This window comes from Apaloderma vittatum, unplaced genomic scaffold (assembly GCF_000703405.1).
Source record: "Apaloderma vittatum isolate BGI_N311 unplaced genomic scaffold, ASM70340v1 scaffold23605, whole genome shotgun sequence".
NCBI classification, from domain to species: Eukaryota; Metazoa; Chordata; class Aves; order Trogoniformes; family Trogonidae; genus Apaloderma; species Apaloderma vittatum.
Window position 1 is genome coordinate 1 of NW_009716831.1, and position 17418 is coordinate 17418.

At 40.1% G+C, this 17418-nt stretch overlaps 1 protein-coding gene across 1 annotated transcript; it reads right to left on the bottom strand.

The window, feature by feature from the left end:
• Positions 1 to 1996: 1996 nt before the first annotated feature.
• On the bottom strand, positions 1997 to 9578 carry GORASP2 (golgi reassembly stacking protein 2, 55kDa). The gene is made up of 9 exons (XM_009869689.1): positions 9503 to 9578; positions 8526 to 8729; positions 8039 to 8125; positions 7509 to 7639; positions 6781 to 6913; positions 6352 to 6475; positions 5897 to 5983; positions 3846 to 3941; positions 1997 to 3052 (listed from the first exon to the last, which is right to left on the bottom strand). Exons 2-9 carry the CDS (start codon positions 8667 to 8669, stop codon positions 2733 to 2735), a joined length of 1122 nt encoding a protein of 373 aa, XP_009867991.1. The 5' UTR covers positions 8670 to 8729; positions 9503 to 9578; the 3' UTR covers positions 1997 to 2732.
• Positions 9579 to 17418: the final 7840 nt, after the last annotated feature.

The following is a 17418-nucleotide window of genomic DNA, read 5'->3' on the forward strand; positions in this document are numbered from 1 at the left end:
GCAGAGCCCCAGGCTGCAAAACGCCGCAATTCGGCGTGTGCGGGGCTTTCTCGAGCAGCGCTGCGGAGCCGGCCCCGCACGGCCAGCACACCGCTCGGCACCGCTGCCCCGGGGCAGGAAAGCACCTTGGTCCTCTGACAGCGCGTCACACGCAGGTTCATCCGCCTTGACGATGGGCAAGGCTGGGGCTGCTCACCGTCCCTCGGCCTTCGCGTCTGCTGCCGGTACTTGTTAAAGAACTCCTCGTGTCAATGTTCTCCCTAAGGTTAACATGCCCACTCCTAACGGCTCATTAACATCTGAATACACAGTCCTGGAAACAAGGTTACATCAAGTGACTGACAGCCAATGTGCCTTAAGTCCTTATCCCTCCTTGCTCTCATTTCTGAGGAAAATAAGTCATTAAGAGACTCTTGCCAGAAGTGATTAAGGTATGGTTTCATTAGATCTAGTTGAGGAAATTAAAAAAACAGGGCCAGAGCGCAACAGTATGACTTCAATGTCCTTGCTTCAATTTTAAGTGGCAAGTTTTTGACTTCTCAATGTTTATGACCTTTCCAGCTGGGAGACTACAGCTTAAAATCTTCAGCACTGAATCATCTCCAAATTTGAAGTCATGTCATCTTCAGCAGTATTGCTGATAGTCAGTTACACTTCAACATTGCCTTATTTCCCCTGCTCCCACACCTATCAAAAAACTGGATCTATAAAGTTGGCAACAAGGGACCTTAAAAGAGATAAGTGCACGACTTCAGACTAACCACCTTTTTTTCCCCCCTCCTACTAGCGACAACTGCACAACACCTACAGAAGTTTGCAGCTTGCCATTAGAAAGCATAGACACACGCCAGCCAACTTCAGATGTTACTCAAAGGACACTGTGCCATCCTGTAAGAAAAAAATAAACCTACCCAAGGATTCTAGTTCAAGGCATCTGATTACAGTCAACAATTGCTCTGAAACTGCTATGTTACAAAACTTGTATTTCTTCTGCTCTTGGGTTAGAAAAAGAAAACAGTAATGTACCTGTGGACACGCACAAGGAAGTTACAGGAAAGACCTGTAAGGCTTTCTGAAGCTCAGTACTAAAATAGTTTCTCTGTATCCAGCAAAGAAAAGAGGGAACGTCCTTCTTCTCATGCCAAGGTTTAATTCTGATGTATGTGACACTGGGTTTACAAAGGTAAATTGAAAATACATTCTGAGAAACAGTGAGCCTCCTACTTAACAAGGCCGAGGGATTCCACTCTCCAAGCAACTGAGAAAAGAAACCACTCACAGTAAGAGGGGGAAAAAACAAAAAGTATCTGGAGTCTGCCTTTGACTCACGCTTTTGACACAACAGGTGATGAGGACACATGCAGTAGCGGGGCAGAAGAAAGACAAATACTTAAGTAATAAAGATGAGACACAACAACAGGTATTAGATAAGGCTTCCACTTGAGCTAATTCTTTGGAGACATTATGACCAGCAGTTAGATGCAACGACTGCTCCGAACAGTGCTCAGGACACTGCCAAAAAGGATGATGCAGCTGTAGAGTAAGACTTCCACTCCAGCCTGCTGGTGATATGGCTAAAGTTTGCATATGCTTGTAACAAACACATATAAATGAAAACCCAGTAGAAAAGGTCTTGAAGTAGTACAGATGCATTTTTCACATCAACCATCCCTGATACCAGGAGCAAAGGCTGTCACCTGGAGTACAGCACACACAGCAGTTTATACAAGTGTATAACCTACAGTTAATCTGCAACAGTCATCCTGAACATCGATTTAAACGGCCAAGTATGAATCATCATCAGGCAGATTTCATGACTCACTGCTCCTACGGATCTAATGCTAGTGCTGATCCTGCTGGCCATTAAAAAGTCTGGCATGCCCTCTTGGATCCACTCCTCCGGAGGATCTGTGCCAGACAGCTGAGCTAAAAAACAGTTAAATGAGATTCTAAGCATTAAACAAATAAATGTGCTATTTTGTCACACAAGGGATAAAATTCCAGGAATTTATTGCTGTATGTATGCTTAATCCACTAATTCATCTTACAGAAGTCATGAAGTGCCAAATCGTGTGCTACATTGAACATTTCTTGTATTCCCTTCCAAATGCCATTTTACAGTGGGTGTATGGAACAACGCAGCAGCAGCAGTCACAAAACATGGCTTGAGCATCTCTCAAGAGCTTAAAAATAAAGATTCGTGTACAAGCTGAATAACGAGATGTCAGTTAACAGGTCACTCAGCAACTTTAATAGAAATATCTTTAGGTGGACGTTTTGCAGTGTTAAAATTTACAACTCAGACGAAACATTCTCATCCCCACTGTAGTAACAAGATACTTGCAAAGAACAAGGACTATGGTACGTAGATGTCACACGCAAGATCTGCTTCATTTCTATCAGAAGCAAAAACTGCTAATTATAAGCAAGGACAGGCCGAGCAGGCTAAGGCTGTCGAGCCTATATTAAAAGCATATACCTCCGAGTTTGGCAGTGGAATTCTATTTACCATCTTGACTTTTTTTTTTTTTTGGTTACATACAAGTACTCTTCCTCCCTTCCCACCACATGTACTTTATAAACCCCCCTTTATTTTTATTTTACCTCCATATTATTTACAGGACTCCTAAAGATTAAGTACAAACTAGTATGAAATTAATGATAGCTTGCTCTTCAAATATGTACCCCATGGCTAAATAAATACCAAGCCAATCCAACAGAGTGACCTGGAGTTATGATTCAGAAGCTTGTGTATCTGGGACTCCAGATGTTTTCTCATTAACTGTACAGGATTCACTTGATTTGTCAACAACAGTTGCCTTAGAGGTTGGGGCAGCGCTATCCAAGGAGAGTGTAGGGGTCTGTTCTACATTGACAGTAGGGCCGGGGTCGACGGAAAAGCTTCCAGCTTGAGTAATGGAGGGAAGCAAATCTGTAGGCACTGTAGATGCCTCTGTGACCAAAGGAAGCAGAGGAACACAATTGGGGGGCACTGACATAGGTGTTATTCCCATTAGATTCAGAGGTGGCAAGGAGGGAAGGGGTGGCAAACCTAAGGAGAGAAAGAAAAAAAAAAAAGAGAAAAAACAAGCAGTGAGCTGCTGTGTACCACAGACTGATCTAGATAGATCCCCGGTTTGCTTAAGATTTTTACCTCCTCCGATCTCCTGTTTGCTCTTGGAAAGGAAGAAGCTTTATAAACGTAATGTGAGCACACTGACTCAGCAGGCTAGTTACGAGCCTGATACTTTTTAGATTTCAGCATTCAAGAATCAGAATAAGCTTAAGTTTGCTTCTGCCTCCTCAGAGGATTAGATATTTGATGCATTAATACTGACTATTAGATTTTTCTGGCATTCACAGAAACTGCCAGAAACAAAAAGTTAACAAGAATCTTATTCCACATAAGTTTCCAGTATCTTTTCACTTGATCCATATGCATCTTCAGCAGGTCTACTCGAAACCATAAATCTAGTACTGGTTTGTTACTCTAGCATTCAGTCAGGGTGCTTCAATCTCCTCATCTAACATACAAGGAAACACATCATATTTTCTTCTACCCATAGAACTATATACATCCACACTTGGCACAATCTCTTTTGAGATCATAAATCAGGTGATAAAACAACAAGATGAAATAACTCGATATGGACATAGGTTCAGAATTAGTTTATCTAAAGACATACTCCTTGTCTACTTAATCTGGGCACTACTGGCAACTCCTATCTCAGGCAAACACTGAATTTATCTGCTTCATGAGTCCACCAGATGGCTTTAAACAAGAGCGTTACAGATCACCAAGGAGAGACCACTATTAGAGTGTTTCAGTTTGCAGAAGCACATACCAGGCTGTATGACTTCTGGAACAATGTGTGGTGCCGGTAAATTAAGTTTGGACAGTTCGGTCAGGTTGGGAAGCCCTGCTGGTAATGGCATCAGACCTAAGAGAAAAGTGAAAAAGTTACAAAATTGTTTTTTCTAACTGCTTCCAAAATCTTATTGATGCTTGAAAGTTATTTAATATTGTTTACATCTCGATTATTGCTTTTACTTAGAAGAATGAAAATTCACTTGAGTTTCAGCTTGCACAGTTGCACAGTCAAAACAGATACCTACTGCAAGAAGACTGGACTAGCAAATACAGAATCTCAACCTTTCTGATTTTTCTGAGGAAAGGAGAACCTTATTTCAATGAATTAAGTTTGCATTCCAAGCTCAGCTTTTAACAAATGCAGTTATTTCACTGCAGCACTGTACCAGAAGCCCTCCATTCTTAATTTGAATGCCAGAAAAGAACAACAGGATGAAATGCATAGTATTTCTGATCTGTAATATGGATTACTCTGTTATTAGTCTTTTCTACTTAGCTCTTAGAAATATACAGAAAAGGCAAGAAAAAGTAACTTTTAAAGTCAGAAGGGACTAAAAATAGAAGAGAAACAAACACATGATGAACACAACACACACCCTTCCATCCTTGTGTTTGTTATGAAACAGCTTTTCACTCCTGAATTTCCTGTCCTAGAAGAGCTGCATTCCTGGGAGAAGGGCTCTATTCCTACTTTGTGTTTAGCTCAGAGAAAGCCAGTTCTGAAATAAACTGTTGATACTACCACAATAAGACAAGAGGAAAGTCTTAAAGGAAGGCCACTGTGCACAGATTTTCATTAAAAACCAGTCATCTTTACATACTTGTGAATTAATCAGCCACAAAGGCTAACATAATCTACCTCAAAGAGCTTTCAGCTTAGCTACAAGCAAGCTTGATTTGAACTTTTACTGAGGTCTGAAAAAAGATGAACTTCACACAAGTTCACTCTTAATTTTAAAACTCCAATATATTTAATACTTAAAATTTCACTAGTATGGCTACTCAAATTGCAAGACATTCTAATAGCTTTCAAAAAAGCAATTAATTCAGAGAACAGGGTGAACGGAAAATTTATATTTGCAGATTTTAGGAAGGAGGTGGATAGGAGGCTGGGGAAAAAGAGGACACTAACAGAATCTGAACTTCTTAGTAGCTTGCTATTTTCTCTAAGCACTACAAGATTAAAGTTCTCTGCCCATGTTTCCATGCACTTAGCTCTGCTACACATTTTTTCTGTGTTGGAGAGCACACCTCCAAGCAGCACTGAAAACTTTTGGACACATCTTTACTTGTCTCATAGCATACAAAACATAAAAGACAACCCCTTCAGTGTTTTTGAGTACTGTACCAGTGTACCAATTACATGGCAAAATCCACATCTTACTGTGAATAATTTGGGAATAGTGCTTGAAACATTCATTACTATCAGAAAACACTGAACACTTTTTGTAATTGTTTTTACTTTGGTTGTAACAGTTTAAATTACTAAATAACTCAGAAACAGTAACAGACAGTTCTATATTGTCAGTCCTTTATTTATACCAGGAAGAATGATTAAGCTGAGTACTAAAAAGCAGTTTCCTACAATGGAGGCATTACGTGTGAAAGGGATGCAGAAATAGGCAACGTGCCTTCTCAGATCTTCTTTCATGATGTCCCAGAGCAAAGGACAAATCCGAAGCTGTGAGGTTATCAGCAAAAGTATTTTGCAAGGTACCATTTATGAACTACGGAAAGTAACCACATATCAACTCAAGAAATGTTGCAAATAGCAAAGCTAATACCTTCCTGGAGCCCTGAAAGGTAAATAACTGTAAACTTTGTTGCCAACTCAGACCTCTGTGCCACAGACACGGCATGCGTATACTCTGAAAAAAAATAATTCTTACCCACTTTAGAGGTTGCACAGAGACGAACACGAAACATGTAAGTTCCTCAAAAAAAGCAGTATGAAAGATGGCTCTCTTCCCTTGCTCCCTTATGATTTTCATTTCAGAAACATTTTAAGAAATTTAACCTACTCACCTGGTAACGTAGTTGCTGGGTTAACTGGTGGCACAGAGGTAAGGGACTGACTGACTTGCGGTGGTAATAATGGAACTGTTGGAACACCTGGTGGAGTGTACAGGGAAACAACATTAATTTTAAGCATACAACACTTTAGTTCCCTTCCTCATGGAGTACAAATAAATAATGGCTTATGGGAGAATTACTGTTTGTTTGCCTCAACAATGAAATGCTGATGAAGAAAACCAGTATTCTAAATTACACACATGACAGTTCTGATAGAAGTTATTTGCAATTATTTTGTGAGCAAGCAGGACACAGTTACAGTACTCTAGCCTTTGCTCTTGAAAAAATCCAAGGAAGACAAAAATTGATTCTCCCTTCTGTCTTCTATTAAACTGATAGAAACATCTGTGAATGCAAAGAAGTCAGAACACCCACACATTTCACAAGTCAGTTACTTCCACACTAACCTGTACTGAGAACGTTACTGACAGTAGTGGAGGGTGAACTAATAGAAAGTCCTGACAGACTCTGTTCCAGGCCTGCTGAGCCGGGGGGTAATGTGGCCGCAGGATTAACTGAGGACAGCTGAACCTTATTGAAAGGAAAAAAAGAAAATTGCAGCATTAGAATTTGTTTCAACAAGAACCAAGAGAAGCAGAAAAGCAACATAAAAAATCGTAATCCATTTTCACAAAGCCAAAGAAGAGAATACATCTTACCTCTGTAAAGCCATCTTTGAGGGGACTGAGAGATGTACCAGGCATCTGTCCCGGAAGAGAAATTTTCTTTCCCTCTTCAATTTGTTTCTAATTTGAAGAACCAAGAGAAGCAGAAAAGCAACATAAAAAAAAATCATAATCCATTTTCACAAAGCCAAAGAAGAGAATACATCTTACCTCTGTAAAGCCATCTTTGAGGGGACTGAGAGATGTACCAGGCATCTGTCCCGGAAGAGAAATTTTCTTTCCCTCTTCAAATGGGCGTGTAGGTATCCTATGCAAATATCCATAACCAATGCCACACCCTAGACTTTTGAAATATCAACATGTACAAGTCAGTGAAGTGACTTTACAACTACTGGCTCCACAGCAGGCAATGCATGAATGACTCGAGACACCAGCAAGTTTCAAGGTAAGTTCTGTGCAACTTTCTCCTGCACTCCCAAAAGTTGCCTCATTTTCTATGGAGAAATAATCACCACAAGATAACTGAAAAGAAATTCTGTGCGTTTTAGCAATAATCATTTAGCACAAAATAGATTTCATTGCTATTTAACCCAAGCAGCTGTATCCAGTATATAGCTTGGAATTCAACTCAGTTCTCTGTTCCAGATACTACTCGATACTTCAGGGGTATACTACAGCCTAATGACTGTTCAAAGCCTAGTGCAGAAAGCAACCACTGCATGCTGTGTATTTTTGCACTATCTATTTTGCTGTGTAAATACACCTCCTCATTAGTAACCAGATCTAAATTTCAGGTAAATATGTAATTTATTATAGCAGCAACACCTTTGCTATAACAATGATCTTTTCCTGTCTTTGCAGAAAACTTAAGCAATCAACTCTTGGGCTACCGCTATAAGAAAGTCGTCCTGTCCCCCTGTAACGTATGATCTCCTTACCTGCCTTCTCCACCCCAAGCAGAATTTGGAGTAATCACTACTTCCCGACAATTATCTGTATCTGTGTTGTACACGTAAAGTTTTAATGGCTTTGCTTCATGTGTTTCAATGAGGGAAAAGAGATCTTCAGACTGCAAAAGAATAAAAATTAATAAGAGCTACACGTTGCAGTTGCTGAGGTGCTGCTGTTTTATCACCAGGCCAACTTTAAACTCTGCTTCGTCAGCCAGCACAACTCAGAAGACATGTGGCACAAGCCAGATTCCAAATCTCCTATTTAAAATATTAATATTAGAGTATAAAAGAAATGTTTCTATCTGGCTTTGTGAAGATCTTTAAGAGTGTTTTTTTTATTTCCAGAATTGCATTCAAGCACAAAGAGGAAGGAGCACGCCAGAGCTCTTGCCTCTTCGCATTAACTTCTGTTAGCACTAAACAGAGACAGAACTGGGGATGTTTCAAACTGTCCTTGTACAAATACTTTTAAGTTCATTAAAAAAAGATGAAAATCTTATTTTTTATATACTTACCTCATTCATGACTGTATCTGCTCCAATGATATAGTCACTATGAGGTCTGAGTCCAGCTAAAGCAGCAGGAGAATTTGGTTCCACTTCCTAGATTTAGGATGGAAAGTTACAACACACTATGTAACTGTCAGGGTGTAGCAGAACAGCACTTCACACAAGTTTTGAGTCAGGCAGTCAAACTGCTCAACTTTTCAACACAATTAGTAGTCACTGAACTAGTGAAACAGTGGCTAGATGACAGTCTCTTTGCTACCAATACAAGGAGCTCCAAGTACTGCACAAAGCCACTGATATAAATACAAGATTTTATAATATAGTCCACAGACAAACAGCTCTAGTTCAAAACTCTTTCCAAACCCAAAAATTAATTAAGAGAAAAGAGATCATTTTGATCTCGAGGTTTGTGTACCCCCTTGCAAGTTAATTTTCAGGAAAAAGCTTAACAGTAAGCCGCAGTAAAAAAATGTACTCGTAAGTCCATACGTACCAAAACGTGCCACACATTTTCATTGGCCCCGTCAAAGCTGCAGAAACGAATGCTGACACCCAGCAGGCCCTGTCCACCCCACATGTTGCTGGGGGTCACTGATGTTTCTCTCAGTTCTAGTGTTTTGCTACTGTACACAAGCATTTTTACAGGTTTTTCAACATTTGCTTTCAACAGGTCCTTGAGAGTGTCATTGTCTTTATTCTGCAAATGTTCAAAGAGCTTGGGTTAGTGTTTAGCAGAAAAAGCATTCAGTCCTAGAGCACCACTTTTGTATTTCAAAGGTCCTATAAACACTTGGTATTATCAGAATATGTATCTACAGCTATTTTAAAACAAGCTTCCAGTACCTTCACAATTCTAGAACACAATTCTTGTGAAAACCTGGAATGTCACACTAACAGATCACATTTCCCAAACAGGAAAGCACTTGAATTAAACTCTGCAGCTTTTCAGAGGCTTTCTTGAATCCAGCCATAGTGGTGGAAGAGCTTACCCACAGCCGTTCTTCTCCACTGCTCCGATGGTTTGTTGTCTCACTACAGCTCTGCTGGAAAACATTCTCCCATGATTCTTGCCCAGACAAGAGCTTTGAGAGCAGCTTTTTCAATCAGTCTGTTCTGACTGAAATGAGTCTGCAAGTTCTCACACAAGCAGTTTTACAGACAGAACTAGGGTGGCACTAACAAAACCAGCCAGTGGTGGATCAGAAGGCAGCACTATCCTCTGCTAGAGCAGATGCCTGCAGAGAGCATGTCTGTTTGTCTGTCTGTCTGCAGCCTTATTCTCCACTTAAAGTTTTGATAGAACTAAAGGATGAAGGAAATTAATTTATGTTGCAGTTAGGCTTTCTTATTTTAGACTAAGTAAAAACATTTTATATACATTTAAATAAAATAAATGCATTGGTTAACCAATCAAAGAAGACTCTCAACACATAGTTTACATTTAGCGTTATGAAATAGCAACACACTCACCAATCTTGAACCATTAATGGACACAATAAAATCAAAGAATGGCTCCAATCCAGCTCTGTGCCCCGGTGAGTTTTCTTGTACCTAACAAAGTTAAACAAGAATTTAGCAAAAGTGCACCAATGCTGATTCACAGATTAGAATTAGATTTCTACTTGTGCAAAATGGAAACTATTGATGTTTGTATGTATGGTTTTTATATGTTCAAATATATGGGACCAAAAAGATCCCCCCCTTACAGAAAAAATAACAAAACCCCAAAACATTTAAAAAGAATCAGTAATTTATAAATTATTGAGGAATGACACAACAGAAGCCACTCCCTGGACAAGCACTGCCTAACAGCTGTAGCAGACAAAGTGCATACATTTATTCCAATAAAGAAGATTATGGTCAAAGGAAAAGCTTAACGAATTCCAGAAGAATTGGTTAAAAATCAGTATCTTTCCAGAGAAGTACCAACACTGGATCTCGCTTTTTATCTTACTCTTACACTAGAGGAAAAGGAGAGTCATGTCTGTGTAAGCACGGGTTGTTATCTCATGATTAAACATCACCTGTTGACATTTTTGAGATACAGAGGGCATCTGTACAAGCAATGAGTCATTAGCACACCAACAAGCTGCAAGAAAAGGGACTCGTGCAATTTTGCAGCCAGGGCAGCTCAGATAACTCAACCACTCCACCAGGACAAGGCCGAAGTACTGGATACACACTGCTCCCAGAAGCTTACAGTATGCTTGTAATTCCAAACGGAGTCACGGAGAGACATTTTGGCAGTGTTGCTTTTCCACTATTACATAGAATTAACTCAAACAAAGCTATCAGATTTTTCCTAACGGCCTTTGTGGCAAAGACTATCTTTCTTTATTTGTAAGCTGATTCATTTTACCCACTGGCTTTTTATGTGCTACATTCATCTTAAAAAAAAAAAAAGCGATGTGGTTTCTTACATTATGTGTTATTTCATCTGATAGAACTGGTACAAATCTGCTAGTTTGTTCAATACCTGTCTGATCCTGCAAGAATTAAGTTTTCTTAATATGACTTATCTAGAACAAAATATTCTCATATGAAAAAAAAAAAAAAGAGCTTGATTACTACTAAAACTGTCCTCTTAGAGTCTATTTATCACTGCCCAACACATTCACAGAATCAAGAATTATAGAATGGCCTAAGCTGGAAGGGACCTTAGAGATCATTTTAATCCAGCCTCCCTGCCGCCAGGGATGCCACCTGTCAATTACATCAAGGCAACACATGGGGACCGAATGGGAAGAGAGCTTGGATAAAATTCCCACTACTTGTGGGTAGCTTTCTGTAACAGATGCCAGAAGCTCAGAACATTAGTGTCACATAATCTAAACATTCTTTGAAGAAAAAATAATCCTCCACAAATCAAAAATTTAGTTTATAATAAAAGCCATAGAGAGGCTAAAATGCACCATACAAATGATTCTTCTTAAATGTAGAAAGCATTGACTTACTAAGTTGGGTACTCAAGGCCCACCTGCCAAAGAAAGCCTAAACAAACAGTTTCAAAAAAAGCAGAATTAAAGAACTTTGGTTTCCTATGGACATGCTCCATAATTACAAGAGAAACTTCAAGCCTGAGAATGTAATTAACTCATTCAAAACATCCCCTCCTCTGATGTGTTTTTTCTAGTAGCAAATGCAGGATGAGCTTGTGCTGTTTGCTACTCTTCCCTCAGTTTAGGGAGGTGATGTGAAAATACTTTAATAGCCTCTCTCTCTTGTTCCACACCTATTGCATGTGACGTATAAGAACCTCCACTTTGTGTTTTTAATGAGTCCGACATAAAGGCTTTTTATAGCAAAATGACATCAGCAGATGGTTTCAGAAGTCACCAGGAAAACAAGAATTTTGAAGACAGAACATGTCTTTCTAAACCTCGTCATTAAGAATGAGTAAATCCAGCAAACTGATATATTTATTCAGATAATACATCAGATCATTAGGACTGGATATATGTAATGGCCTTGAAATTATGAAAAGCCAGACTTTGTTCAGCAAGGTCCACTCTATATTCAGAGATCTTGTTCCATTTCCGCATGAACTTTGGAAAAAAAAAAAGTAAACCCTTAAACAAATAAAAAACTACAAATGACCAACAAAACCCCTACACCGTGACACAATATCCCTCCCCCGTGACCTCTGACAGATTACTACCTGAACGCTGTGAACCAGCACTGACCGGTGTGCAATAAGGTCACCCTTTAAAATGAGAAGGGGCCTCTACAATAAATGAGAATTACCTATGTTCAGCATTCATCAATGCCAAGCTCACTGACACCTGGGATGTACAGATTTGGTATTCCAAGTAAATTATTTATAGTCTGCCCAAAATTGATGACGAGACTGTGAGAGTTCTCAAGTTCTGAATGATTAGTTTACAGAAAGCATCTTCAGATGTTTAATACCTTCCCTCAAATCCATCACAATCTTGAACATCTCTGCATGATTTGTTTCTCAGTGGGCATGTAAAAGCTGCCAGGAAGCTGTATCTAAAAGAAATCAGGCCCTTATAGTTGAATCAGTCATACATGCACCTCAGAAGCATGTAGCTGCATCCTTTCTGTTACCACATTTCCTCATTCTGCCATGCACAGGTTCAGTCACAAAAAGCTTCCTATTTTCCTGGCTTGTTTGGGACTAACACCACTGATAGAAAAGCATTTTTATGCCTGGTAGTCCCAGAAATGCAAAACAGAAGTTCCAAGTTTATTCCATATGAAAAGTCTCCTCCTTAAAGAAGTGACAAACGCAGTCCTGCACAACAATCGCACTGACCCTGTACAGTTTTTAGGTCACACCCCCTTATTTTCAGTGAAGCACCTGCACAAGTCACCGAGCAGTGCCAGACGCCCAGCACAGCTCTCTGCTCAAAGCTCCGTGGCCATGGCTCTCTTCTGGGAGCTACAGCAACAAAGGATAACCGGGGATCTTTGGAAATACAAAGGTGCATTAGTGATGGAAATAAAGACTCCATATATATGTACATATACTCCAGGCCTCCTTAGCAATCTGGCTTTGTACAGCTTTCCTGTGTGTCCCAAGTAGATATTCAGTAACTTGCCTTTATAATTGAATAAGGACCAAGAAATAATCAAGTAATACCATTCACAACAGATGCCACTGCAGGCAAGATACCATTCACGGCAGCTTGGGAAGCCTAATTCTCTTCAAGCCAGCTGTTATTTCACATATAAGTTACTGACACCTGTGGGTAAATGCCATGACTCTCTAACAGAAGGGAAAAACAGCAGAACAGACTACCCGGAGAAGCTGTGCGGCTGCCACCACTAGGGCTTTTTAAGAGCAAGCAAAGAAAACCTCTGTCAAGAATGCTGAATGTCAGAAGGCAGAAAAGGGCTGTATGACTCTTCCAGTCTTGGACAATGCTGCAGGGCTTCAGCTTCCCTCCGAGATGACAGCATGCTGCTGAGCAGCACACAGATTACACATTAAGTATTTTCCTTTTAATTTACTGTCAAGAATTAAACAAGGAAAAGGTTTCACGGTCAAGATGCTAATTTTAATCCGCATGGCTAAAAAGACTTCTTTTTTGGTAAGTACATAAAGTTTCTCTTCGATGAACACCTTTCTCAATGCGATCCCTCTGCACCTACCCAGCATACATTGTGCGTTGCACCTTGTAGTAAGGCTTCTGACTAACACAACGGTCACAAACTGAAGTCCTGAGCAAGCAGTGATACTGTAAATGGAATCAGGAATAGAAACCTTGACTTTCAGAGGCAGACGAAATTTCCCACCACTTTTGAAAGTCAGGTAACTTGTACTAAGTGTCCCCTTGAGCTTTCAGCTGAGCTTCAAGCACTAAATACACAACTTTCAAGAAGCAGAAGCTCTGAAGCTTTTATTTTCCCCCATAAGAAATGCTTCTTAATATTTAATTTATTACCAATAAAATGCTGAAAGTTTTTTTTAGTTCTTCCATCCACTATGTAATTGGTAATAACAGGAATTGCTTATACTCGATACATAATGAAATTTTAAGTCTGACAATCTATATTAGTCAGCTATTATAAAAAATTATACAGGGTAACTGTATTGAATTTCTTTACAAAACACAGTTTTCAAGAGAAAAGGCTTTATAAGCTTTTTGTAAGAAAATAGACTGCCTATATGTAGCAGCATCAAATTTTATTTTAGCTCAGAGAATTTAACACGAGCTTTGTAAAAATGAGCCTCCCTTAAAAAAAAAAAGTCATCTCTTTATGGCAACATGTTTGTATCTCTACTAAAACAAACCAAAGCACTCAAGTAAAAGTTAGAAATCTAAACTTTAGTCACTGCTGTTCAGTAACATTCAGGGAGAACAACATAGTAGCATACAAATCTCACAAATAAAAACTCTTACATGGAATCATTTAGGCTGGAAAAGACCTTGAAGGACACCAAGTCCAACTGCTCACCAAGCACTGCCAGGTCCACCACTAAATCATATCCCCAGTCACCCCATCTACACATCTTTTAAATGCCTCCAGGGATGGTGCCTCAACCACTTCCCTGGGCAGCCTGTTCCTGTGCTTAACAATCCTTTTGGTGAAGAAATTTTTCCTAACATCCAATCTAAACCTCCCCTGGTGCAACTTGAGACCATTTTCTCTCGTTCTGTCAGTTGTTACTTGGGAGAAGAGATGAACCCCCATCTAGCCACAACCTCATTTCAAGTAGCTGTAGAGTGCAGTAAGGTGCTCCTCACACAACACGCTCTGGAGCCTCTTTGCCAGCTTTGCTGCCTTTCTCTGGACACGCTCCAGCACCTCAATGTCTTTTTTGCAGTGAGGCCCCTGGACACAGGATTCGAGGTGTGGCCTCACCAGCGCCAAGTACAGGGGGACAACCACTGCCCCAGTCCTGCTGACAACACCATTCCTGATCCAGGCCAGGATGCCGTTGGCCTTCTTGGCCACCTGGGCACACTGCTGGCTCATGTCCAGCCAGCTGCCCACCAGCACCCCCAGCTCCTTCTCTGCCAGGCAGCTCTCCAGCCACTCCTCCCCAGCCTGTAGCATTGCCTGGGGTTGTTGTGACATCACCTACTAGTTGAAAAAAATGGTAAATTCATTACAATAGCCTGGACAAACTACAGCAGTTTCACATTGCTAAACAAGAAAGTTATGCAAAAATCTCCCTTCATTCTGTTTTGAAGAGCAGAAACAAATGCAGAATATCAGACATTCACTTTAATTAGCCACACAACTTACATTAAAGGAAACTTACAGAGGAGAAAAACAAACAATGAGCAAAGTTCCTAGAGGCTAATAGCATTGCATGCTACTGGCCTGGGAGGTAATGCTTAAAATAAAGATTTATGAGCACATTCCGTGAGTCAGTAAATGGAAGTTTAACAGCAAAAGCACTTATGACAAATAAAAATGTATTAAAAAAAATAGTTTCAAACAACTGACTGATTATTAGGTCTACCTATGAAGAGACTAGGGCAACAGAACAGTGTGTAACTTCCTCTCCCTCTTAAAAAAATAAAAGCTACATTTTAATGTCTAGAAACGTGAAGAGCCAACCCACAGCAACTTTTCCTGTCAAGTATGCACATGATGAAATCACCTTCCTTCGACAGCACTTCAGTCCTGCAGTGTTCCTGTTTCCTGTCACAAGCACAATGAAAGTGATATCGCAATGAGTATTAGCAGGAGCAGCCAAAAAGATTTAAGTAATCTGCAAAAATTACATCAGAAATTAATGATAGTATTGTTCTGCTCCTGTTTGAAGCAAGCAGAGCAAGAGATTTGCTACCAGTCTTGCAGGGAGGCAGCATGTACAGTCTGTAAGTCTTGCTGTAAGAAACCTGAGACCTGCAACAGTCTCTCATCCCTCTACAACCTGCACTTGGCTCCTACGGTCACTGAACAACATTAACTCATTTGTTTCATGGTCTTTTAACACATATATTTCATTCATCTGCGCTACTCAAACAAATTCTTCCAAAAATTGAAAATATTTTCTGACATGCTTCTAGCTTTCCAGCAGCTAATGACTTCTTAAAAACAGCCACTACATACTATAAGGAAGTTTGGTATTATCACAGAAATCTGACCTTATCTGAGTTAGACCTGAAAGACTGAAAAGAAACTGAGACTACTGAAAGACTACAGCTGTTTTCCTCTTATCACTCTTGATTATCTGATTAAAATACTGAACTCAGAAAGGAAGTCTACTTGAGAATATATTAGAGGAAAATCACAGTATTCTTCAACCTCAAGCACTACCAAAGGTGCAGACAGAGCACTTACGCAGAGCTCCTCTAACACTGTGAACCAAACACACCTGTCTGTAGCAAACTTACTGCAGAATACCAACTGGAAAATTAAACTTGGAAAACACTATAAAGGAAAATTCTAGCCACTAGTATGCCACAGGCATTTCAATACAAACATTCCAAATAGCCACTGTGAAACTTCATGACTGTCCTCTACTCTGATTCTATACTCCCAACTACATATAAGCACAGGCCTAATTCCTGTTAGACTGGGATCGCGATGCAATTTAAGATGTCTGCCCACAGGAAAAAAAAAAAAAAATTTGCTCATTGTTGTGGCATCTGAAGATATGGGCAAGACAGTGAAAAACAGAAACATCAGTCTAAGACAACAGGCAGGGCCTTTCCTGCATTTAATGTAAGTATGTCTGTCCTCTCAGAAATCAGTTTCTTTAATGGGCACTTACCAATCATTTACAAACACTGGCAATCAAACGTTGCCATTTCAAGTCATACAAAAATATTACATCAAACTAAAACAAAACGAAAAGGTGCCAGATTCAATCAAGAGTACAAGAAAAAACAAAGAGATTATACTTCATAAGAGATGCATCTCAATTTATTAACTTGCTTTAACTAAACAGTATGAATTGATGAACCTGACATAAAACTACCGATTTTTACAACTCTCAAAAGTAAGAAATGTGATATTTACAATTTAGTATGCTAAAAAAAAAAACCCCAAAAGTCTGCCACCTCTACCAAACTGCGAAAGTGTTTTCTGTGGGGGAAAAGACAAAATGCATTGCCACATATTATTGTTACATATTACAAGGAAGAAACCAGCACCACTATGACTTTAGCCTGCATCAAATTTTAACAATGAATGTTTGAATTTGATCAGAACATTGATGTTTCCTTCTTAAAAGCATTACAGTAGCACTTTTTAACACTTCAAAGGTGGTCTCTGCTCTTTTTTCACTGTGGTATTCTACATATAGTTGTAGCTCACTGGTAGCAAGTTAGACCAAGTAAGGAAGTACTGATTCATGTGAGTCCCAGGTCTTGTGCTCTTTCACATGGGGCTAGTTCTAGACAAAGGGCTGATCTGAGAAGGTCTGATGCCAAAAAAATCTAGCCCAGCGTGGTGCCTACAGTAAGGGTACTCGCCCTCTAGCAGAAGTGTTGTGGTGTGGGCGAGGCAATTAGTAACTGGCACAGTTACTGTACCATCCAGTGTACGGGGCTCAAGGAGAGAGCCCAGGTACGGTTCTGCCCACTGAACACAAAGCACACACCAAAGAAAGGACTTCGACAGGCTGCTCACGAGACCTTTAACACAGCCTACCAAAATATGTTGCAGCACAAAGTTTCGTGGCCACAGTGTCAACAAAAACGATGCAACTGCGAGAGGTACCGACAAGGCCTTCACCGTGAACGCCGCTTTGGCAGGTGTGCCGCCTGTATCTCAAATGCCTTGGTCCAACAGCCCTGGAACCACTGCTGGGGGCTGAGGCAGCGACAGTTCCGATCCCGATGAGACGACCGAGGTAAAGCCTGACCTGTTATCCCAGCCAGGCACCTAAAGGGCTGCGGTTCTCAAACCGCAGCTTCAAGCAGCTTCAGTGTGCTGACAGCACTTTCTGGACGAGA